A 24,540-nucleotide genomic window follows, 5' to 3' on the forward strand; every position below is an offset into this window, starting at 1 on the left:
CCTTCACCTTGAACTCTGAACTGTAATGGAACTATCAAGATGTTGAAAAAAAAGCCACTGTTAACAATAGCTACAACAGGGAAGTGAGAATTTCCACTGACGAATGTCTTTTTATGAAAAATTACTACAAGTGTTTTAAATAATTAGAAAAGTGTGCTTACCTGGGGTTCCAGCAATCTCCACACTTAATGTGCGTTCAATGGTTTTGTTCTCATACGGTGATCCCTTGTGGTCACTGGAAGACAAAAAAAAAAGCAATATTTTACTTCTCAGGTGACAGTAAGACCTCGGAAAGCTTTTGTGATATAAGAAATGGAAATGAGTCACAAAAAATGCCTCAACTTGGGTTCTAGTCGTGTAGTTTTCTTTGGGTTTGTGTTTTTTTGGTCGTTTTTTGGTGCATGTTTTTGCCTAGAATAACGTGGAAAAACATCTCACACTTACTTTGGAGACTCTGGGGTCAAAGGAAGTGGCAAGGTGGTTGGTTTGGCTGCAGAACACAAAGGAGCATGTGTAATTATTGACCTAGGTATGACACTCATGGCAGAAGAGAACAAGTCCACATTCTGCAACAATTAATCTCAATTTGGCGCATTAAATGCAATTACTGCTACAAAAACACCTATACCTGGTTAGAAAGTCTTTCTATAGACACTATTGTGAAAACCACATCTTTTTAGATAGACCCCGTTTTAACAATTTATTGCCTTAAGTTAGACTATCCACTCTGTGAGGCAGGATGAAGTGATGGTACGGTTTTTCACAGGTGTCGAGACACAGACATACCCCGCTCAAGACAACAAACAGATCGAAATGGAATAAAGACATAAAGAGACGATGCCACAAACAAGACACATGACAGTGGGTGAGCCCCTCTCTGGACAAAAAAATAAATAATCAGAATCGCATGCACCAACAGCAGAGGAGGGGAAAAAAAGAAGGAAGAAAGGAGAGTCAAAGAAGCTTGTGCAGTTGCCCGAGGCTCTGGCCAACTTGTGCTCCAGCTAAGGGAACGTGGCTTTAGCAGCGCGGCGCTCTAGAGCAGCACCTGGGCTCTGAGTCTAAACGAACATATTCAGCACACTCGGCTCAATCAGCCAAAGATGGCTCAAGGGTCGACTCTATGAGAACAAGACGTACAGTAGCAAGACGAGGCTCGCCCCTTTTCCCACCCCCTCCTTTTTTTAAAAGCTCAATCTATTTAAAGAAAGAATTGCCTCCAGGACTAGCAAAAAGCATTGGCTAGCAGGCTGCTTGTTGTCATTGTTTATGCCCTCAGAATGACTGTTAGATTCGAATTAGAAGAGGGGTTAGTTGTCAAGTCAAACTGGGAAGTGGTTAAAGCAGGAGAGGGAGGAAAAGAGAGCAGAGATAAGGCCAGTGGGGGGGATGCAGTCATGATTACCTAACAACGGGAGGCCCTGGTCGTCGGGGTGCTCGCTGAGTGCCTGCCTGTGTGGGTGCCCTTGCCCTTGTATGATGCAGGGAGGGGCGGGTTCTGCAATTCTAGTATCTGGGAAGAGTGGGCTTGGTGTGCCCTGTGAGAGCACCGCAGCGGGGCCGCCCGTGACATGGTCATCATCATCAACACCATCATCATCATCATCATGGTCAACATCCTCCCCACAGAACCCCTGGTTTAGCCACCGGAGCTCTAGTCCAAAGCCCATGTCGAGCCCTAAGTCTGACTGGTTAACCCAGCTCTCTAGGTCAAAGGCCAGAGGTGACAACAGGGAACTTGAGTCAGGCTCTTCAAGCTGACTTACTCCCCGGTTTCTACAATCATTGGTCCCTCCAAATTCTTCCTCCTCCATCTTTGAGGGAGCCTGTGCTGGGCTCTCAGACCTCTTACCTGCTGATTTGCTCTGAATGGTGGGTGAAGGAGAGATTTGAGGTGGGAGTAGGTGGGCTCGATATTGAACAGGCCTCGGTTTGGAGGTGAGCAGCTGGCTAAGTAAGGGGTGCCCCGGCTTCTCATCTCTTTTCTTTATAGTTACTGTGACGTGTCTACGTGGTGCACGGCTGGCACCTCGGTTGATTCTACGGCCTTGCCTGCCAAAGCCCTGACCAGCCTGAGTGGCGCCCTCAGCCTCTCGGCAATGCTCACAGCTGTGACTCACCTCTCGGGGAGGGAGGGAATAAGAATGCATATACCTAATAAACCTAGCGGCGGCCAGGCGGCCCACATCGCCTGGCGGCCTTCCTTCTTCACTGGGCGGCCCGTGCTCCAGTTTGGGGCGGGCATGGCCGCAGGCGGAGGTTCTGTGGCCGACAGGGATAGAAGCACCCTCCGACTCCGCAACCCCGTCATCGTGAGCGCAACGCTGCCACTTCCCAGCCCCAACACCAGCCACACTACACTGGCCTGCAGCCCGGCTCTCACCTCGCTGGTGATGCTGCAGTGGCGGCTGTTGCTGTTGTTGTTGTTGTTGCTGCTGCTGCTGCTGCTGTTGTTGTTGCTGTTGCTGCTGTTGCTGCTGTTGTTGTTGTAGTTGTTGAGATGGCACAGCTGACTTCTTCTTTGAGGTGGTAGAGGAAGAGGAAGACGAGTTGGAGGAGAGGGAGGAGAACGAGGAAGTGGATGACGAGGATGGCGAAGACGAAGAGGAAGAGGCACCGAGACCAAGGCCACTCTTGTCCCTGCTACTGGCACCCCCCCAGGTGCTCTTGGCTTCGCTAGCTTTGGTGTGGAGCAGAATGTCATCGGTGGCCGTTAGGTATTTCAGCAGCTCAGTGCAAGGCCGCCTCACCGGGCGGTTCTGTTGGCTGGAGCCCCCTCTTGCTTTGCCATTCCAGGGGCTCTCCGTCTGCACAAAGAAATAAATACAGAGAGAAAGAGAACATGATTAATGTTACTTAAATAAAAAGTTTTGCTCTGTGTTGTTTATACAGTGCTGTTGTACAGTTGTGAGAAATGTTAAGTGCTTTATATGGCACAAGAGGCTGAGAGAGAGCCTTAGACAGCCTGAGCACAGCGGTTAGCCAACTGTCTGGGAGGCGATGTTGGGGGTGCGGTCCGCCCATCATCTTAATTGCGTGGCCCCGCGAACACCACCGCGTCGCTCTATACGCGCTGCACGTCCTCCGGGAGTCCTCATTCGCTGTGCTCCAGAAATGGATGACTCAAAGGCACAGTGCGAAAATAGACTATGTGAGGAAGGTTGACATACTGCATGTGCAAACATCGTATGCGTAACACACACAAATCTGCGACTGTGATTTGCAAAATATGATCACACACCCAGTTGCTTTTTACACTCACAGGAAATTTAAGCACGAGGGAAAGCATGAAACCGAGATGTCAGACATTATTCCCAAAACAAGAACAAATGCTGTAAGCTGTATGTGACACATCATATACCTAGCACAGCACATTCCAACATGAAATGCAAACGGATCACTGAAATCACATACTTTATTTAATCATATTCATAAACTTATGATACTTACACTGGCTAATATTAATCTTAATCAGCCCCACCCCTTTAGAAAAAAATCATTTCGAGAGCTGTCTAATGAGAACATCAAGTCTGATATTTTGATCTCGTCCGCTCAAGGCATCAATCTCTCCCGCAAGAGCGCCTGTCGCTGTTTTTTTTTTTCTCCAACAGGCACCATACCAAGGCGGATAAGTGGTGGAGCTAATGAGACAACGGTGCCGATGCCTCGCTGGAAAGCCCAACAGCAATCAGCCTGTTTTCATTACGAGATGGCCCCCTGGGAGAGTAGACTAGAGCAGTAGTCTAACATCTTCTAAAGGCGGCCACCAAAACAAGAAAAGTGAGAGAGAGTGTGAGAGAGAGAGAGCAGGAGAGAGAGGGAGAGAGAGAGAGAGAGAGCAAAAAAGCAGACAGCGCAAGAACATAGTGAGAGAGATAAACAAACACTAACAAAAAATGTGTGTTCAGGAGTGAAAATTGTGTGTGTGTGTGTGTGTGTGTGTGTGCGTGCATGCGTGCGTGCGTGTGTGTGCATGTGTGCGTGTCCCTACCTTGACGACGGCAGGTGGTGGTCTGATCCGGTGGTTGCTGCTGGCTGCATGGTTCTGTGCCTTGCCACCTGTGTATTGATTATAGCTGAGCTGGGAGTTTGCGGGTGCCAGAAGGAGCTTCTTCAGCTGCGAATGGACCCAAACAGAACAAGAGAAAGTGGTGAAGGAGGGGGAATTGAGCGTGGGTTATGCAAATTACCATTTTCTTTCAATTAGACCGCCTGTGCTTTGGAAATGTACAACCAGGAGAGACCAAAGCTGCAGTTAGAAAAGATAATATCACTGACATATTTAAAAGATTAGAGAATTTTAAGCAGTTTACAGTATGTGAAAGGAAAAGGTTTTTTTCTTTCTTCCTGCGCAGGTGTTTTTGTGTACACAAAGCCAGGTTTTTCTAATGTGATTGAATAAACACACACAGGTATGTGGCTAAAGGTCATTTGTAAGTGAATACAAACAGAAGAGAACAGAACATTTTAGGTCAAAGCTGTTAAGCTTGAGAAATTCCTAGATGTTAGAGGCACGTGTAAAAAAGGTAGGCTGACTAAATCGAGAGACCTGTCTCTTTGCCAAAAAAGATGACTCGGGCAGAGGGAGATTAGTTGGGACCCACTGAGAGTAGACGAGATGGATTACTTTCTCCCCTTACTTTCATTTTGTGCCGGCTTGATTTCAGGGCCTGTGGCACTGTGTCAACCGTAGTTGGCCCAACCACAGTGTTCATATCATTGAATTGGCGCCACAATAGCACTGTTATGTAATTAGCACTGAGCAGCGAACACACTGATCCATTCCATTTACTTCCCTCCTCGCTGCATCTGCATCTCTGCACGCTGTCACTACACGTACTGTGAATACATTGTGGCAACTGTGGCAGAGTGTGGATTGGGCGCTGCCAAATGCAGAAGCTCAACAGACAAATGGCCACTTTTGGTGCCCAGTCTTGTTGAAGAGTCGTCCATGGACCGGCACAAAAGCAACAGAGTGTGCAGGGTGAGAGGTCATGTCTTCGGAATAATTTCTGTTTTAACCCGAGGGTGTTGGTGATGGGAGGTTCTCGAGGAGGTCAAGCAGTTGGTCTTACCAAGGAAGGCTCCTCGGGCTCCGGGGTACGTGGCGAGCCGTCAGGGGAGGAGGGACAGCTCCGGTCACTGGCATTGGTCACGTCCCCATCTGCCAGGGCCTCAAACGAAGGCAATCCGTCCTCATCCACCGGGATGCTGTCCAGGGTCTCTGTAAGCACTGCCAGCAAGTTGGCCTCATTTTCTTCATCTATCTTCTTGGTGGGGAGGGGGAGGAAAAGGGGAAGACAGAGACAGAAAAATAGAGAGACGGGGGAAAATAGGACATTTTAGTTTAGAAGTTGCATCAATTTTTTTTATTCCAGGGAAGTAAAGGTGGTGGGTGGTTGCATGCAGGCTTTCATTGTTAGCAGAGTGGGAAGATTTTTTTCTCTTTTTTTTTTTTTTTGCAGCAGAGCTGGCTCTATTTTGGAAGCCTTTTTAAAAAAAACAACAAATTCTCTCCATGTGCAAGTGAGTCAAGCCTGTCACTCATATTTTAAGCATGCAGCTTACTGGACCAAAATAATATCTCCCCCCAAGAAACCCATTACCAGGGCTGACAAGTAGCAAGTATCTCGGGAGGACAGGAATGGGTTCGGGGTGCGTTGCAGTATGGACGGGTTTGTGGGAGGAAACGAAACAATGAGCGGAAGTTGACTCTCCTCTCTCTTCCCTCACAGAACTAAGAGACGATCTGCGCGCCGACAAGATGTTTGCAAGCAATCCTCAGATAAGCCGAATTACCACCCGCTAATGCTAAATAAATGTGATATATTTAAAATGTTGGCATGACAGCTGATGTTCACAATGGGCGGGAAGTTGCCATCAACATTTCATGAAAAATAAAGCTTGTTCTTGCCACTCAGCTTCTCTTTGATGTACCCGAGGAGTTGTGTGATTGCTGCAGCTGGCTGTTTAATGGCAGAGATTATAACTGTGTGTGAAAAATAAACAGACGGAGAGATGAATATACTGTATGGAGATGGATAGTAAGAGTGAGGGAGAGAGGGAGATTGGAGTTGCCAACTATTTACAATGAAGGTTCACCGGGGATAATAACTACGCATGTATGTAGAGAAATAAACAAGGAAAGAGAGAATAGATATTAAGAGTGAGAGCAACGCAGCTCGTGTTTGTGTGTGCGCACGGCTGTGCCTTTCCACTGTGACAAGTGACAACAGGAACTGTAAGTTCCAGGGCCATAAAAGCCCAGGGGACTTTAAGACAGCGGAAAGATAAACAGCGTCGTCACCTCGGGATGTTCTGTGGCCAGCCCAACAAGAACAAATCCCTTTATGCACATGGCAGGATTTTCCTCGCTCGGTGGCGGCGTGTGGCCATCATTATGCCGAGGGGGGCCAACCACCTCTCAGATACCAGCACTAGACCTCAGAAGATTCAGATTCCCACATGCACAACATTTACCCACCCACTTGTTTCTGTCTACCCCACTGATTTTACATAATTATACACCCACCACGGATGGCACTTTTTGGAGCAAGTTTGGATTTACCAATGAGATAGCGGCCATTTTAATGCTTTCCCCCCTCCAATTTTCATTTATAGATGACAGAGATAAAGAGGTAAACGTTCAGTTAGCTAACTAACAGCGAGGAAAACGTTAATCTGATGTTCATTGAGTAGATTTTCTACTAACAACATGAGCACTCAGTCATTATTAAAAAATGATAAAGGGGACATATTTCACAGAGATAACACGACGTAGACTGGGGCCATGTCGCATTGGCAAGCAAATGCCTCGCAGGAAATTGCTCTGTATGAGGTGGCATGCTGTTTAATTACTTGCAAGGAGCTTCAAATCCACTGTGCTGGAACCCTATGCTGCTAAAATGTTCCACATTTCCAGCATCCCAAGTTATTACCTGAGCACTAAGCGGGTAGGTATTAACCGCTGATAAAGACGGAGCCTTTTCTTCGCCCAAACATACATCCTCGCATGAGAAATTGAAAGTAGGATCATTTTAGATTATCACAAATGACTCTTTAATGAGCCAGCCATCTGTTTAGGCTCAAACACACCAAATACCCAAGAAATGCTGCATTAGGATGGGGCTTTATTCACCTCTATAAAGTCAGTTCAAACCTACACATTCTGGAGATATTGCAGTCTGTGCCACACTGTGACACGAGTAACATTACGAGTTGAGAGGGCTGTGCAAGCTTCATTATGTCATGGTTTTGGAGAGGATTGGGGAATGTCTGAGGCTGTGGCAGGCTCAAATGTAGCGATTTGAATCCTGTTTCAAAAACCTCTACCAATTGGCAAGCTCCCACAGGCACACTGTATCCCCGAAGATAACCCAAAAGGGACTCTCATATTCTGAAAGAGTCACTTGTAAAACCCTGAGTCGTGACGATCATGCTGAAGCCTCTGCTGCGGCTCTAGTGGAGGCACTCATAGGCCAAGTGGGGATTTGAGGAACTGGGGTTAAGAGCAACCTCAGTGATTGTTTCTACCCTGGAGAGAGCATGATCTAATACCCCTGTCCAGGAGGGCAAGCTTTTCCATGCCAGCTTATGGACCACACGTTGAAGACTTTCTGCACTAAAGTCAAGCTTCGACCAATGACTCACTTGCCCCTTGTATATTTAGAAACAAAATCTCTGTGTGGGCCGACTTCAGGAGCTACGGCACCCAAAGGGGTGACGCCGGGATAACCTGGAAACCTCCTGACGGCCATGTCCACTTATATTGATTACTACAGCAGCTGCTGAGAGGAAAAGAGGGCAGGAAGAACAAAGAGAGAAGAGAAAAATTGTCTCGGTGGGAGCACTTTCTCGCCCATCCCGCTTAATGGACCTCACCGAATTAAAGAGATCTTAACAATCCTGGGCTAATTGTGGGATCACAATATATTAACCCCGCTCCAATCCTAAAGGGTGCCATTTTGGGACTGTTTTATTCCAAATGCTTCAATTAGCCGTAAAACACGCTGCTGGCAGAGCTCCTCTCCCCCTCCTTCACCACAGCTTCCCCACGTCAGAGAAGACAAAGCCAACTCCAGTTGTTCATTATTAGGTGAGGCCCTTTTGTTATCAGTCAGGCTGTCTTTGAGGTTGTCCTTGCCTTTAACTCTTTTATTGAGTTCCACGGCAGAGCATTGTGTTCCAGGAGATACTATTCACACAGCTGATAACGTAAGGTGAAAGTGCTGTTTTAAACAAACACCCACTTCTGCACACTGGGGCAAATGGCCAAATTAAATCTGCTAATTGCTTCTTGAGGATTCCAAGCTCCTGAGCAAATTTGCCGGGGATCAAATTTTAACGAGCTTTTTAGGGCAATGCATCATTTACATGTTAAAAGGAACCAAATGTGTTGTGAAAGTGCCAGAATGATAGACCCGATCACTGAATAACACCGAGATGAAGTTTCAACAGAATAAACAGCCCTGCCGTTATCAACAAATGAGAGGCAGAACATGTGACAGACACTCTGGATGTGGGAAGATAAAATATCTCCCATTAAATGGGTCATCTGGTATTTAAAGTGCTGTTTATTCTCACTGTCTCTTTTTTGCACACTCTTTCCTTCTCTCTTTCTGTAGATATAGGAATAGCATCCGGTTAGTTCAGACAGAAAACATTCGTAATAAATTGGCCCCCAAATTGCGTGGCGGGGTTAAATCTGTGCCTTGACAATTTAATTGCATTGCTTCATCTCAATCTTTTATTTTTTTTCTTCTAGTCTCTGCTCTGTCAGATTTGAAAAAAGCATTCCCTTGGAGGTTAAGCGACTAGCCAGACCTTCTAATCGTGGCACAATCAGAAATTGCGGGATGTGTGTGCGCGTGTGGCAAGTGGGGGGTGGTGGTATCAAGTCGTCACATCTTGAGTCTGCCAAGAAAAGCAGCCTTGGATTTTATAAACAAATAATGCCATTCTGTGTTATTACCCCCAACCCCCACGATTTCAGAGGAAATAAATCAACGTCAACCTTGCCGTTAAGGCGTTAGTCAGGCCTGACACGTCGGCCGGTCACACAGGCACAACATATGGCAGCAAAGAAGGAGGGGGAGAGGAGAGGCGGGCAGGGTAAGGTACGGCACGATGCACGGCAGAGAGACAAATCATGGCAGCCGCCAGAGACGTCTGGTCATTTAGCATGAGCTTACTGAGATGGAGAGAGGGTGATTATGGCCTATACGGAGCAATGAAGCCATACATAACACTGTTAAGTCCCCCTGTGTGTCTGCGTCTGTGTGTGTGTGAGGCGACGGTGAAACAGTCTGGCAATGTTCCAAATCATAAAACTAAATGTTAAATCTCCATTGTGGGCGGGGCTGTGATTGGCTCTGTAATGCATAGAAGCAAACTGACGGCTCCTGTCGTTTTCCATCTGAATACAGAGTCAATAGGGCATCTTGTTATTCTGAAACAATTTCCCAAGCGCATGATACTATAGACTCGATATTGAGAGTCTCCATGTTTTGGACACACTCCTGGTGGCCAACCGTATTTCTACGGCTCCATCAACAGGACGCATCGCCCCTCTGTCTCTCCTCTATTGTCAGCACTCCAGGTTCAGATACTCTGGCTCATCATGACAGTGTGTGTTGTAAATTGCTAAATCTTGTACCCTCTAAATTCAGACAAGGTTGCCCAGTCTAAGCACCAGACAGCTGATTTTAGGATTCTCCATCCTGCTTAGCAATAATACCACAACTAGTCTTGTGATAATCCCTCCGCCCTGGCAGGCATTTGCTATTTTGTGCCTCTGCTTAAACAAAAATGGCAGCTCTCTGAATGAAGAAGAAGTGCTTTTGCAGAAGCTGAGTGTTTACATGCCAGATGTCTGTCTGAGTTTAGAAGGCTATGTGAGTTGCACATCAGTGAGGAAATGGTTTGACCAAATCAATGAGGACCAGTGTGTGTGTGTGCGTGTGTGTGTGTGTGTGTGTGTGCGTGTGTGTGTGTGTGTAGTGATGATGCATCTCCTGGGAACCATTTGAGACTGTTACAGCCCTATCTGATGAGCTAATCGGGGAAAGAGAAAGGGAAAGAGAAAGTGAGAAGAGGAGATATCTGTGTGTGTGCGTGCATGTGCGCGTGTGTGTGTGTGTGTGTGTGAGTGAGAGAGAGAGAGAGAGTGAGCCAAAGAGAGCAAGAGAACTGTTGTTACACATCCTGACACAGGCCAGATCTGATTTGAGACACCGACCCAAGGGATGTTAGCGACGTTGTTCTTTCTAGTTCTCTGTGAAAAAATCCTTCGACCGGTAACCCTGCTGCTAAAACTAACCACCTGAACTCTGTCACACAGCTGCTGAGATCAGCTGACGCTGTCACATGCCCGCGGACACACCGAGCCCTTTCTGCCTTACCTTTACTAAAAAGTCATCCATTTTGTGTCTCTTTTTTCACAAAAGTGCACACAACCAGACATATTTGCGATGGACCGCAGGGACCGAACACCTGGAGATAAGCCACCAATGGAACATTTCCATCGTGTCCATATAAACTCACAAGCATCCACACACAGCTCTGCAAACAACCAATAGGATCACAGGGGGCTCGGTGTGTCCTGGTGGAGCTTCCCCATCTCCAGTCCTGCCCCAAGCTGCTGTTGTTTTCCTTCCACAGCCGTCCAACAGATGGTCCGAGCAACCGTTTGCTAACACCACAGAATTGCACAGCATCATTATGATTGGACTCTCACTCTTTTGTTTTGGCAGCAACTTCCCAATCGGCTTGGCGCGAGGAAACACTGATTGCTATGATTGCTCTGACTTGCTTTGACGATCATAGCAGGAGGGGGAAAAAAAAAACTGAGATTTGAAGCCTCGCATAAGGAATATTCAGCTAGATGCAGAGACTGGATGAAGAATGGTGCTTCCCTCTGCTTTTTTCGCCTAATAGAATGCAAATAGCTATTTGCTTAAGTCGGCAGCTCTGAATGTGCACCACTAAGCAAGGGGCCTTTGAACATACTGTTACACTGTTGATAATGTGTTGGAGGAACACAGGGAGGGGGTGCAGAGCGCAGGCAGAGAGAGACAGAATAAAAGGAGCAGAGACCGATTCCAATGTCCATCTTGCTAAATGGACACTGCCACATTTCCTGGCTGGAATGTAAGTCTGCCATCAGCAGTCAAGCGCAGCTGTCCATAAAACAATTATACACACACACACGTGCATACACATACACACACACACACACACACACACACACACACACGGCTGGTCACTTTGGTTTTGACATTTACATAGATTTGTGAAGGGAGCAGAATGGACCAGAACTTGTTTTTCCCACCGAGGACTCAATGTTATCATCCACTGCTGACACCACCTTCACACGGAACCGCACACACACACATACACACGCTCGCGTGGACGCGTACACCTGCACACAAATCCAGCTCCTGACCTTTCAGGCCCTGCTAAGCCCATCGAGGGTTTGTGGTGTTTCATTTGTCACAGTAATGTCTTCCTCGGAAAGATGCCAGCGCGAGGAGAGTCAGGGTACGGTGGACAAGATAGAGTGGTCCACGCCGTTTCAAACAAAAGGTGTGTTTCTGTGTCATTGTCCTATTCTACATCTTTGCGTGCATGTGTTTGCGCATATGACGGGGGACGCAATATCACAAATTTATGGTAATTGAAATGGCAGAATCTTTTGGGGGAAATGCAGTCAATTTGATTCTGCGGCAAAAAAAAGGTCACCCTATTCAATTTGCACTCAATGCCATCCGCGGTGCGACAGGGAAACACCTGAAAGCAAACGATCTTATCACGGCCTCACAGGCTTCACCACTTACCCACTGCATAAAAGCTATTTGCTGATTACTAAATAAACGCATTATCTTTTACCTTGACTTCTGTGTGCGCGAGTGAGTGCCTTTTCACTCCTGGATCCAGGTAGGAGGCTGCCACTGCCGCGTGTATGCCTCTTATCCGTGAGTGACTTTGTGAGCGCGTTATCTGAGCAGGGGTTTTTTCTTGCACACTTTCAAGTGCCATATGTGTATGGACTGCACGTGTAGTAGCAGTGGTCAAACACGAAGGACTTCACAAGCCTTTGCATGATGTGTTACTGGTAACGATGTGGGGATGCGTCGATCTTTGCAAGTAAAGAAATGAAAACATCAAAGAAAGTGTGCACTTAAGTCGATACAATCCCTACTCGTTGACGTGAGGCAAGGATACTATGAGAAAGGATGAGAGGGGAATGGGGGGGGGCATGAAAGCTCTTTGAGTCTTTCTTTGTAGCACCAACATTGAACGTTCAGCTGTATTTCATCTTAATCTAGAATCTATTCTCTGTGGAATACTGATCATGTTGCTTTTAGCTTGGATAGGCTCGCCTTTCACAGCTTACATGTAGCTGAGCCTGGCACCTGCACACACAACTAGAGATGTTTGCCAAAAGCAGAATAATCAATAGCCACTGACCACTTGATGACAAGTGTCCAATCTGTACGTCAACACAGCCCGCAGCCGTGTGAAACGGGGTCTTGCTGGCCACTGTACAGCCTGAAACAGGTCTCCTGTAAGGAGCTGATTAACAAGCAAAGATGTTGTCTTGCTGAGGTCAACAGCGCTGCGATGGTGGATAAATGCAGCCAATTTTTGTATTAATCTGATATAAAACCCTTGTTTTAGCTGTTCTTTGCCAAATAATCATGTTGATGTGTATACAAGTACTTAACACTTGAAAGAGTTAATAAGTCCTTCATCAGTGGCATTGCTGTTAGCTTAAGACTTTCCTTTATCTTCCTATGTGCACGTTTAGTTTGATAAAAGGTGGAGTGGGAGGAATGTGTTGGATCTGCAACGACCAAATGTCTGTAAAAGCTTCTGCTTTCAGTTAAGAGTCAGGAACTACTGATTGGGCAGCAAGTGAGTCATCCGAGCATCCAGTCACTCATGCATCAGCAGAGCCTAAGAGAGCCTCTTGAACTATTTGAGGCCTGTGCAGACTTAAATATTTCAGGGGGGAAATAAGCTGGAGCTATAAGCATGCAGTGCACATCATAAAGCTTAGTTAGAATGGGGAGGGCTTTTTTCTGCATGGATGACAAAACTCTTAAAAATAGACTCTCAACCAGGGAAAACTAGTCATTCACATGTACAGTACAAGATTGAACATCACTGTTGGGTGAGACTGCAGGTGCAACCGAGCACACTTCTGACTACACTCAACAACCAAAGAGGCCACACCTTTGACCAGAGAGGGCAGTGAATTGCTTGTGTTTAGAATTAAATCACTCTTCACTGCTGCCAGCTCATCCAATAACTGTACTTGTGTCTTTTATTTTTTTCAGTTCTTTAATTAATTCCTTAAAGACATAATTTGTTCTCTGAATTATTATTTTTTTGTTCAGAATCAACAAAGTTTCTTTGGAAGCTGTGACGCAAACACACAGAGATGGACAGAAAATGGCAAACTACCAGAGCAGAAGGGCTGGCCAAGGCTACTGCCACTGCTGGGCATGCTGGCACGAGACACACACACAAAAACACACACACGCACGCACACACACACACACACACACACACACACACACACACACACACACACACACACACACACACACACACACACACACACCTGGGATCGATTGGCCTTTCCTGGAGAGGGGAAGCAGGCTATCGTCCAAGACTGATAGCGCTTCACCGTGAATTGCGGCACTCACTGATTGAAGGCCTGGCTCCGTCCTCCTCCCCGTCTCTCTTTCTCTGTCAAGGTTTCCCCTTTTGTCTGTTACTCATACTGTTTTCTCATGACGCTATTGCTTTGACTCTCTTTCTGTCTCTAACCGTCGCTCTTTTATCAACTCATTTCATCCATGCAAACACCATCGTGTGCTTCCATCATCTCTTTTTGTTGCAAAAGGAGAAGAGCATGAAAGCATTCTAGGAATCCACTGTTCCTACATCCCTCCTACTCCAAAGTGTTCGCTAATAAATAATACAAGGACGGTTGGTCTTATCGCATGGCATCGTTGCAACATGTTGCTGTGTGTGTGAGAGTGTGAGTCTGTGTGTGTGTGTGTGGGAAGAGTGGGGGGGGGGGATTATTGGCTTAGTGTTTTGGCCAGGTTTAAGTGAAACAGCTCTGAAAGGCTCTTAGTGGAGATTACCCCAGGTACTAAAAATAGTCATTCCTGCCCAATACACACACATGAACACAAAACAGAAAGCGATGATAGTGTTGTGTCTAGCCAGAAAAGACCACTATCTGATCTTTGTATAGGGTGTCTCAATTACACAAAAGACACACATGCACACGAACACGCTCCAGTGTGATGAGAGAGATGGGTATCCACAGGTGGGGGGGGGTTAGATCAGCTGGGCAGGAACACCAACCCATGCCTCAATCAGCAGAAGCAGCCCACTGGGAACGGGCTTGAGTGAGAGAGAGAGAGAGAGAGAGAGAGAGAGAGAGAGAGAGAGAGAGAGAGAGAGAGAGAGAGAGATGCAGCCAAGAAGCCACCACCAGACCGAAGGATGTTCCCTTGCTCTTTTTCAAAACATTCCCTGAGGGGAGTCTTTTTTTGGGAGAGGGGATATATCCACCCCCCCCCTGCTCACTATCCCTTTATTTTTCCCTCCTCGCTTCCTTCCAGCCCTTTTCTCCAGAAGCGATTGTTGGAGGCCAGAATATATTTGTTTTGCCTCTGCAGCTTCAACTTTCCATCAGCCAGGAACAAATGCTTTGCCTTGGGAGCGAAAAAGACAGCGGGATGGAGGGAGAGAGAGGGGGAGGGGGGCATGGCAGAGAGCAGAGCCCACAGTGTTGCAGGGCGGCGGGTTGAGAGCTCTTGTTGTGGAGTGGATCTGACAGACGCTCCAAGAAGACACAGGCTTGGACAGCCTAAGTCTGCATCTCTCTACTATACGTCTGCGCCTACTTGTCTGCGCTCCCTCTCATTTGTGTATCTTGAAACGGCATCGCCGCGGGTCTGATAGCGCGGTTTGCCTTCAGTTCGACAGTGATGGAGGATTTCTTCCATCAGACAGTGCAAACAATGCATCAGCACAGTAAAAACTGGAGGGAACTGGAGATGAGGAAAGCATAGTGTATTCTAATAAGACTCACTTGAGAAAATCATATTATACAGCGGAATATGATAATTCATACACCCCTTTGCTGGAGCGGTGAACTGGTGCGGGTGGTGTACTCTCAAATGTCAGCATAAATTTGCAAAATAAACGCAACCGGCATTCAACAGGGAGTAAGAACAGGGACAATAAGGGTCTCTGCTGTCTGTATGTGTGTGTGTGTGTGTGTTTGAGTGTGTGTGTGTGTGTCTGTGTGTGTATGGGGGCAAGACAATTCCTCGCAGAGCAGAGGGTTGATGACTTTGTGCGCACTCCTGTTTCAGCTCACATGGGCCCCGCCGGTCGCCAATAAGTTTGTGAGCTAATCTGTGCTTACACGTGTTCGCAGGGAAGAAATATAAAACATTTCATCACAACATGTTTTATCAAAGCCTACTAAAGATCACCCAATCAATCTAATCTGCCTTTACTTAAATATAAGCGCCTGAGCATCTGTCCAAAAATGCTCAAACAAGCGAGACGAAGCAGGATGATGCCTTACAAAGTCGGATGCCAACACACACTCTGCATCCTGTTGGGAGTAATATAAAGAGCATGCGTGGCCCACATATCATATGTGCATTGCAATATCTGAGTAATGCCTTGAGCCCTGGCATCTTATTTTACTACCTGCAAAGCCCACAACCTTTTACTTCCAATCCAGGAGCTTTGATTTGGGCTGGCACACGTCCAAGCATTTCCTGCTCTCTACATTTGTCTCTTTCATTACCCATCTGTCCCCATGTCTGTCGGCGTGTCTGTCGTGTCATCTGTTGGCCTTTCCCATCTATGGCTGTGCCTCCCTTTGTTTCGCTTTTATCTATCTGGCCCCGTCCCTTTGTCCCACCTGTCCGTCTATCGTCAGTGTATCACACGACCGAACAGGTACAGCAGCGATAAAATCTCAGAGGGGGAACTCGGTGCCAATTTTCTTGCATAATCACTCAGGCCTGCTCTGTATACGTGCACTGTGGCCGTGGCGCATCCCGGTGCGGCCGCCACCGAGACGTCCACGTCGGAATCCGACTGGGCTAAAACTAACAGGACCCGTTCCCATCAATCAAATGGTTGAAGCATGACATGAAATCTGAGTGGAGTCCTGCGGTTAAAAAGGCTTTGGGTCACGCTTCTATGCTATTATCTTTGGCAGTACATTGGGAACTTATTGGAGTAACCACCCCTTAACAACTGCAGCCCGAAATAGACTGTGGACTTTCACGGTCAGCCCGTTTTGAAGAGGTGTCAAACACACGGTGCCAGGAGCGACAGCTATTATGTGTGTGTATGAGTTACAAGAGGGGTGATGCGGGGAGGTGGAGGGGGGTACCATTCTCCACATTTCTTGTCAGGGACAGTTGGGACGGTGGCAGGGAATGGAGCAAAAGGCCAGCCAGGGGACAGCTTGTGATCTCAGAGTGCATGTGGCTTACACAGAACACACGAACAGATCGAAACATGGGCTTATTTACATCCAAACAAACGCTTACGCTGCTTATACAGGGTGTAAACAGTGTAAGCCCCCCTTTCTCTTCCCTTCATTACCAACTATGCTTCAGGTCGCAACTGTCCAACCACGACTAACTTTGCCTACTCATTTGCAGCCGTCTGTCACGTGGAGCTGCAACCTGAATACAAGCCCCGGTTCAGAGAGAACAGAAGGTGTTTGTCTTGCTTCCTGAGCTGCAAATCATTCCAACAGTTGACTTACTTGAACTAATGAAAGCCGGTTCAAACTTCCAGGGAGCACATTGTTTGATGGGGACTTTTAAAAGAGGGGCCTCAGCGTGACAGCTGCACCCAGCTGTTACACATGTAACGCGGAGCAGGCTTGATCACCTGCCACGCGATTTTTATGATTACACACTGATTTGTTAAGTTGATGTAAACGTTGGAGAAGAAGGGAAAAACAAAGAAAACAATGAGTACACACTCACAGGCTGTAAATCTGCCCAGTTATGAACATATTCTCTCATCTTAAACTTTTGAGTGGTTGCTTTTCTGCCCTGTGTAGAGGCCAATCAGGGGGGTGCAGGAAGTACAGCTGCAGCCCCAGCTTTGTGATCCTTGCCGAGCGGCAAACTTTCCCCTGTCAGATTAAGTAGGATTAGCCGGGTCCTGCCGTATGATGAACTGAGCACTTCATATGGTGACTTGAAACTTTCCAAAGATGGAGAAAAAAAATTCCTCAGTCAGGGAAATGCATTACTTGCTTCAAAACCCCAGTTTGCACTGCTTGATTTGAAGCCTTTCCATAACCTCAGCATAATACAATAGCTGCTGGCTCGCGCGGCGTGTGAAAACATCACTCGCTCACTGCAATGTACAGCATTCGTTTGGATGCAAACACGTGCGCTGGTGTGCATGAGCATGTGCCGATGCAGGCACACAAAATACAGACTGGGAGGCAGACACGGCTTCTTGCTCAGAGCGAGTTCCCTCACCAGGGTCCTCAGTGGGTGCTAAGTTGCATTGTGTTTTAAAATGACACACACACACACACACACACACACACACACACACACACACACACAAGCACATGCATACACTCTCATTGGTATTTTTATCCATCCCCAGGGCCACTCAGTGGCTCTAAGCCATATCACTCTCAGACGACAGAGCCACGGTCACACCAGCTAGTACTTAAGGCGCCCCTTTGTGTGTGTGTGTGTGTGTGTGTGTGTGTGTGTGTGTTGTGTGTGTGTGTTGGGGTGGTCAACAGAGGTAGAATGTGTGGCGATATAAAGAGACTCTGAAAAAGGTGGCAGTGGTAGAGAGGAGGTGAAACGTGGAAAGAATTCAGTCTGTCATCAACTGTTGCCTGCAAGACCACTGAGGAGTCACGCACTCACACACATTCTCACGCACACACCCAGACACATTTACACACACACACACAAAAGACAAAACAGAGACCCTGAAAACGTGACCACATGACAGGGCCATAGGCACACACGCACTGCCCTCTCAGACAGGGTTTTTGGTCCCGAGGCGAGGCTAAAGCATCCAATCTCAGTCTTTCTTGTCTATCTCTGGCACTGATAAAGGCTTATAATGAACTGGGGACTGGAACTCAGTCCCAAGACCGATGGCTTTATGGCCCTGGCCAGATCATCACCCTCTGTGGACTTCGTTTGTCACCGGGTGGGGACAGACAGAGAGGGAGTCAGATGGAAAGAGAGGAATGGGAGGAGACAGAAAAAAAGAAATAGGGAGAGAGAGGAGGAAGCAAAGATTAAAGTTTTACACTCCAACCTTTGAGAAGCGTTTTGCAATACAGCCGCCGTGTCCAGAGTTTACTACCGGCGCGTTCTCTCAGATGTGTGCCGCGTTACTGACTCTCGGCTGAAATAAACGCTCAACGTTTTGATAAGGAGGCTAGGATGCAAACAAGGGAACAAAGGTCTTCCTGGGCTTATCGTTCTTCAGATTATCTCTCCTTTTGTACTTCGGAGCAATGTAAAAGCATGTTTGTAAACTGGAAGCGGTTGTACATTTTGTTTGGCTCGTGTACGAGATGTGCGCATTGTAATCATTGCAGCTCGCTCCTGACCCCTGGGAGAGCACATGAGAAATCACTTACGCATGCAAAGACGTTTCATAGCACCATGCTGCTTAGAAACAGCACGTTCCCATGTTATACATATTGATGAATGTAATGAATATGAAAATATATAGATGCTATGATTCAAAAACATACTGTAAGCTTTACTTACCTCAAAAAGATTGGATGCATCGTTGCCATACTGGGTGGAAATAATCTCCGATTGGTCGCTGTACCATTTGAGGCCCCCCAGGAAGCTGTCGGCATCTAAGTCACTGACATCCAGCTCTGAGAGGTCAAGTTCAGGGAGGTCTGGGCAGAGAGGCTGGTCTTCACCAACCAAGGCAGCACACTGGAGGGGAAAACAAAGGAAACAACAAGGATGGTCAGACCAAAAACAATCACATCTAGTTCCGATGCAAATTAGACAATACATTATTTGGTGCCAAGTTTGAAAACAATGGGGGAATCCAAATCTGGACATCAGACAAAAGTCTTCTGAACACCTGCTGTTGAGTCCGAAACAAAGGAAATGCATACGTTTGTAAAACATTCAAAGCCTAAGCTTCTCACCTCTGTGACAATTTAAATTTCACATTCCCTCATTTGATGATTTGGACTACATCTGCCACCTTCACCAAACTGCTTTTTCTTACGTCTCTAATGATTATTGTCAGAACAGTTCTGCGGGTCAGCTGATTTTGCACAACAACACGCGAACCCCTGCAACCTGTTTCCGCTCCGACACGCACAACGCCGTGCCCTCACACTATCGCTCCCCGAGCACCGCCGTAGGCGCAGGCCGCTAAATGCTGCCTGTTGACATTTTGTTATTCACCAGCCACTTTTGTGTAATCGAGCCCATGTGTACTGTATGTAGCAGCTGTCCCCGCTTCCTCCACACGCTAATCATCAGCTGCAAGTGAGGGGGCTCTGGACAGGAAATCAATATGTGAAAAGGTGTTTTGGTGGAGAGCAAAGAGGTGGCAACAAGTTATGGGGCTTAGCTGATTTTGCCAGATGAAATATGCATCATACCTTCAGTACAGTACAATCCCTATTTCTAATTGTTGCACAATATTGATTGCGTTTGTGCAGAGAATGACAGCCTATACTCACCATTATGGATAATGCACTCATTTTAGTATGAGATCTAAAGTCTGATACATACAAAAGGCAAAAACAAAGCCGAGTCCAGGTGTGTTTACACTCCGACTGTGCACATGCAAACCTAACCGGTCTAATAGGAGGTGCACTCTTAATTGTGTAGGTCCACGTCAGCCGATAAACGCACGCCACAGTTTGGCCTTAAGACAGATATTAGACAGATAGATATCCTCGGGCGAAGCCACGAGGTATTTGACCCGGAGCCTGACGAGGGATGGGAGTCGGGTTTGGCTCAGGGCAAAGCTGGGAGACGGATGCTGTGCCAAGTAGGAAAAAGCGGCCAGACACCGCTGTCACAGCTCATCCCGTCGTCGGGTTCGCACCAACGCGGAATGCTCGATGACTTCGACTATGATGAGACAAATCCGTTATGTTGCGACCGCAAGAGCGAGGGGGGCGGATGATCCAGTCTGACGGCACGGAATGAAGAAGAAGAAGCAACAAACAAAACAACAAAAAAAGGCAAATACGGTAGCAACGATGTGGGGGATGTGTTGAGGCTGGACGTCCTGTGCACAATATGCCCAATTATCTCATGGACGTCTTGGTGGACTAATGAAAAAAGCGCCGTCAGAGCGACAAGCCGGGCGCTCCACTGTGCTGTGGTGATTTACGCACGCCACGCACACAGAGCACCTGCTACGGGAGATTATTAGAGGAAGCGCTGACGTCCTGGACGAGTTATCCGGTAGACAGAGCGAGATTCCGTGATCGAGTCTACGTGCATGCATTTCATAGAGCGAGTCGAAATGGAAACGCGTACATGTGCGAGGACTGACGCGGGCAGATAAAGACTCTCTCTCTCTCTCTCTCTCTCTCTCTTTCGCTCTCTCTCCCTCTCTCTCCCTCTCCTGAAGCCTGCGTGTCTGAAGTGACAGCATGCGCATGCCCCGGTGATTAAAGTGCATGTGAATAAAACGCAATCCCCAATTTGCTTGGAAATAACACATCCTTACTTTGATAAAAACACAGGCAGCTTTCTCTCTCACATTCTCACCATCACGCAGCGTAGTAACAACAGCTATGCAGCCAGACTGCAGTCACATCGTGTCGCTACAGAGAAAACCTCTGAAGCGTCACGGATGGTGACTCCTGTGCGGACAAGTACCCAGAAGTATTGCCAGGTACACTTTAATGTCTACAAGCTTGGCGAACCCGGTAAATTAGGAGGAGGGGGACGAATAAGTATCCCTTTGAGGTGCCTTAGTGTCTGTTTGCACTTCAATTAGAAAAGGTAAGAAAGATATTTAAAAAGACGACGGACGCTACGACTTGGTCAAAGAGACACAACATTACGCAGAAGGTAAGAGGAAACTGATCAAGTCTGGCTGGAGGCTGCTGTGCAGCCAGTGCCGGGATGTCGGCACACAGACGTGCCCGGTACCGTTAGTATCATGATGCTCCTGCGCAATGCCAGGTAGTCCTCCGCGTGGACCACCTTTGCTCTTGCCTTTGAACACAACATGCCTTCTCCCGACACAGCACATCAAAGGGATTGTAATCGTCAGGGGATGTCATGCGTCAGCGAAATACCTGACTTTGAGACATTTCAGTCATTCGGGGCATGAAAACCTTCTCGGCACCGGGGCGCGCAGAGTCCGCGGCTGGGAGGATATCCGCAAGCTTGCAAACACTCGCTCCGACTGAGCAGAGATCATATGGGGGGAGAGCGCTGATCCTGAGCCTGTGCACGCGTTACGACAACTACATCTTTAACTGAGGTGAAATAGTGGGTTCCGCACATCCCCTCCACTTGTCATATATTCCCGTGTTGTATATCCCCCGCATCCTCAACTGTGTCCAGACGCGCACTACAGCACCAGCACCAGCAGAGCAGGGTGAGAAGAGAGCCGGTAGACTTATTGAGGAAATCACTGTCTCGGATATTCAGTGTTGTCCAGCGTTTCCAGGTGGAAAAAAAAAACAAAAAAAGAAGAAAGTCCAGGGGGGCTAGAAAGATGAAAGAAGTGCGCTCACCTCTAATTCTCTCCACACCGAGTCCTGGTTACACCTGTCCCACGCCATCCAGCCACTGAATGACGGCCCGAAAAAAAAAGAAAAAAAAGAAGAAAAAAAAAAGAAAAAAGAAAGAAATCAAGTAAAAAAGAAATCCACACACGCTTCCCACTCGCTCTCACACAGGCAACTGCTGCCCCTCGCCGAGAATGAACCGAGGGCACCTGTCTTACAACTGCTTTCCATCACATGACAAAGCTATTAAAAGTAGGCAGGGGAGTGACTCCGAGTCCACACTACTCGCCAGTGACGCGCGGTGAGCAGGCGGGGTCTGGCTGCGCACATAGTAAAATCATCTCCGTGCACTGCAAAAAATGTCCATCTTAAAACCACATCCTACTTTAACTATCTATACCTTCAGTATTATTTTATTGTATATACAACACAATAGCTGCTTGTGGATACACTGGTTTTGGAAATTTGAACTGAACAAGATCTTGAAATTCATTTCAAATACTGCAGTTAAAATGTTTTCTTCATGGAAATCCTGCAGAATCTTGATTTGAGTTACAACTCAGGATCTCAGCTTTGTTGTGAACTGTTTCACTAACAGAAGAAAATGATTTGGGGAAAAACCTGTTTTTGTAGCAAATCTAAGTAAATGTGTTTGAATGTGGTTTTGTCGTTTGCAACCATTAGAGTAGAAATATGTCAGAGATATTTAGCCTTCAACATTCAGGATCAATGATATTTTAGGTGATGTCCATTTGTCACGGAGCGACTGCCCATCGTCAGTCATGTATTCGGTGTGGATCGAGGGAGCAGATGGGACTTTATGGCATCTCAAAGTTTCGTGAACTGACGCCCCTGACCTTGTGTAGCGCCCCAATAAGTGACAGCAACATTTTCACAAGGCTGGTCCTGTAAATATGTCACCGCATCTATACCGGGATTCCTACACGAATGCGCAATAACCACAAGGAAATGTGATTCGTACAAAAAAACAACAACAATAAAACAATCTCATCATGTCTTTGCAGGGAAAAAAAGTGGAAATGATCACAAACATGAAAAAAAGCTTCAGCAAATGAAAATGGAGGGCTATATTAGAGTAGATGTCTACAACATTTAAAGTGTTTTTTCTTCTGGCCGCACTAACGATAGTGTAGGTTATTTAGCAATTTGTGTGAATAGCTTTAATTAAATCATCGTTCTTTCCCAAGATAATTCGTTTCCATTGTTTGCTCCATTGTTGAATTAACTCCAGACAAGACAGTAAACTCAAATGCCAATGTTTGGCGTGGAGACTATCACAGTGGGTAATTCAGCCTTTTACAGAGTATTTCTTTGTCCATTTAGAGGCAATAAAAAGGACAGGTGGCAGTATCAACCGTGTATACAGTGTCAACAGCACGTGTATAGGCAACACTACCTCGGCAAAATAAAAACAAAAGCTTTGTGGACATTTCAAACACAGTGGGGCATCTGTTGGGGAGACTGAGTCCTGCAGCAAGAATGCTCTTTCAATGCCAAACCTTATTGTCTTCCTCTATTCATACATTCACCTGAAAGATTATGTAAATTGTCATTGTCTCATGGATTTTCATAGCAAATTCATGAATAATGTGATTCTGACGCGACACCGTTGCGTTAGATCTTTAACAACTTGGTTAGTTTCCTGTTTAGACATAAGAATTTCACTCCGTGGAACTTGCTAACCCAGATCCAATTTTCATTCTTGTAAGCCTATTAAAACCACCTGAGCATGCGAGGAGCAATTGTCTCCCTAAATTAGTGAACCACATACAGTAAGTCTCATTAAACACAAAATTGCACAGAAACCTGTAAAACGGTCATGGGACTGGATATGCAAATTGTGCAGACTGTGTTTGAGCACGCCAGTGTGAGTGCAGTAAGACATTATGTGTGTGTGTGTGTGTGTTATGCTTATGGGTATCTGAGGGCATTTGTACCACTCAATCCATACATCTGCCTCTCCACGCGTGCCCAGAGATGCTACCCAGAAGCAACAGCGAAACCCGATCTGAGCAGGTGGTGTGTGCAGTGACCTCATAGAGCCCAGATGGACCAGTACCACGGAGACGTAATATAAATGGGGGTGGGGCGGGGGGGACATGGGAGTGACATGCGGCTCGGTGGTGGCTGGCTCTGTGACTGCGGCAAACATAAAAACACTCAGACAACAGAGATTTAATGATGAAAAAGTGGTTAAAGTAATATCCCAGTCTTTATGTGGTGTTTATGTGTCCAACAGATGTAGCCAACTGCCGGTACAGTAGCAACTGGTCAGATAGATTCTTCACGACTTGAGTAATAGCACCATAATGAACACAGACTTGCCAAAGAGAAAAAGAGAGAAAAAATCTTGGCAGAAGATGTATGCTGGTAAACTATATTCCTCCCTCTCCTGAAGCGGCATGCGAGTCACAGTCAAAAGGCTTATCTGATTGTACTCTTCATGCCAATTAAGACAACGGAAGCTAAATATAGATATTATGTTATGATTTCCTTTCTTGAATGGCCTTTGATTCTTTTATTTTCTTTTTGCTGCAAACACATTCTTGCTTGAGGCTGGATATTTACGTGTGCTGTGGTAAAGATTTGTAGATATAAGAATCATATCAAAAGGGGGGGGGGGAAAGGAGGGGGTTCTCCGTACTGAAGTACAGGTAATCTTTGAAATGCCACAGCTTTTGTTTCGGTCGCAGAGAGATGCTAATGAATGTGTAAGTGTG

The 24,540-nt window shown here is 46.6% G+C and overlaps 1 protein-coding gene across 16 annotated transcripts in view; it reads right to left on the reverse strand.

Moving 5' to 3' along the window:
• The window catches only part of ppargc1a (peroxisome proliferator-activated receptor gamma, coactivator 1 alpha), a 240,644-nt gene that overhangs the window by 13,703 nt on the left and 202,401 nt on the right, over positions 1–24,540 (reverse strand). For 6 of the 16 annotated variants that reach the window (XM_068587834.1, XM_068587832.1, XM_068587831.1 and 3 more), the window contains exons 2-6: positions 18,834–19,013; positions 5,076–5,270; positions 3,992–4,117; positions 2,155–2,807; positions 162–235 (exon numbers count right to left, since the gene is read on the reverse strand). In XM_068587834.1, the coding sequence (XP_068443935.1) occupies positions 162–235; positions 2,155–2,807; positions 3,992–4,117; positions 5,076–5,270; positions 18,834–19,013 (1,228 nt within the window). Of the gene's footprint in view, positions 1–161; positions 236–444; positions 491–2,154; positions 2,808–3,991; positions 4,118–5,075; positions 5,271–18,833; positions 19,014–21,361; positions 21,488–21,805; positions 22,028–24,540 lie in introns of those variants that run through there. The other 10 variants (XM_068587841.1, XM_068587839.1, XM_068587842.1 and 7 more) reach the window with 9 other exon arrangements.

Source organism: Clinocottus analis, unplaced genomic scaffold, assembly GCF_023055335.1.
Source record: "Clinocottus analis isolate CAN_PGR_092001 unplaced genomic scaffold, fCliAna1.0.p SCAF_21, whole genome shotgun sequence".
Lineage (NCBI taxonomy): Eukaryota > Metazoa > Chordata > Actinopteri > Perciformes > Cottidae > Clinocottus > Clinocottus analis.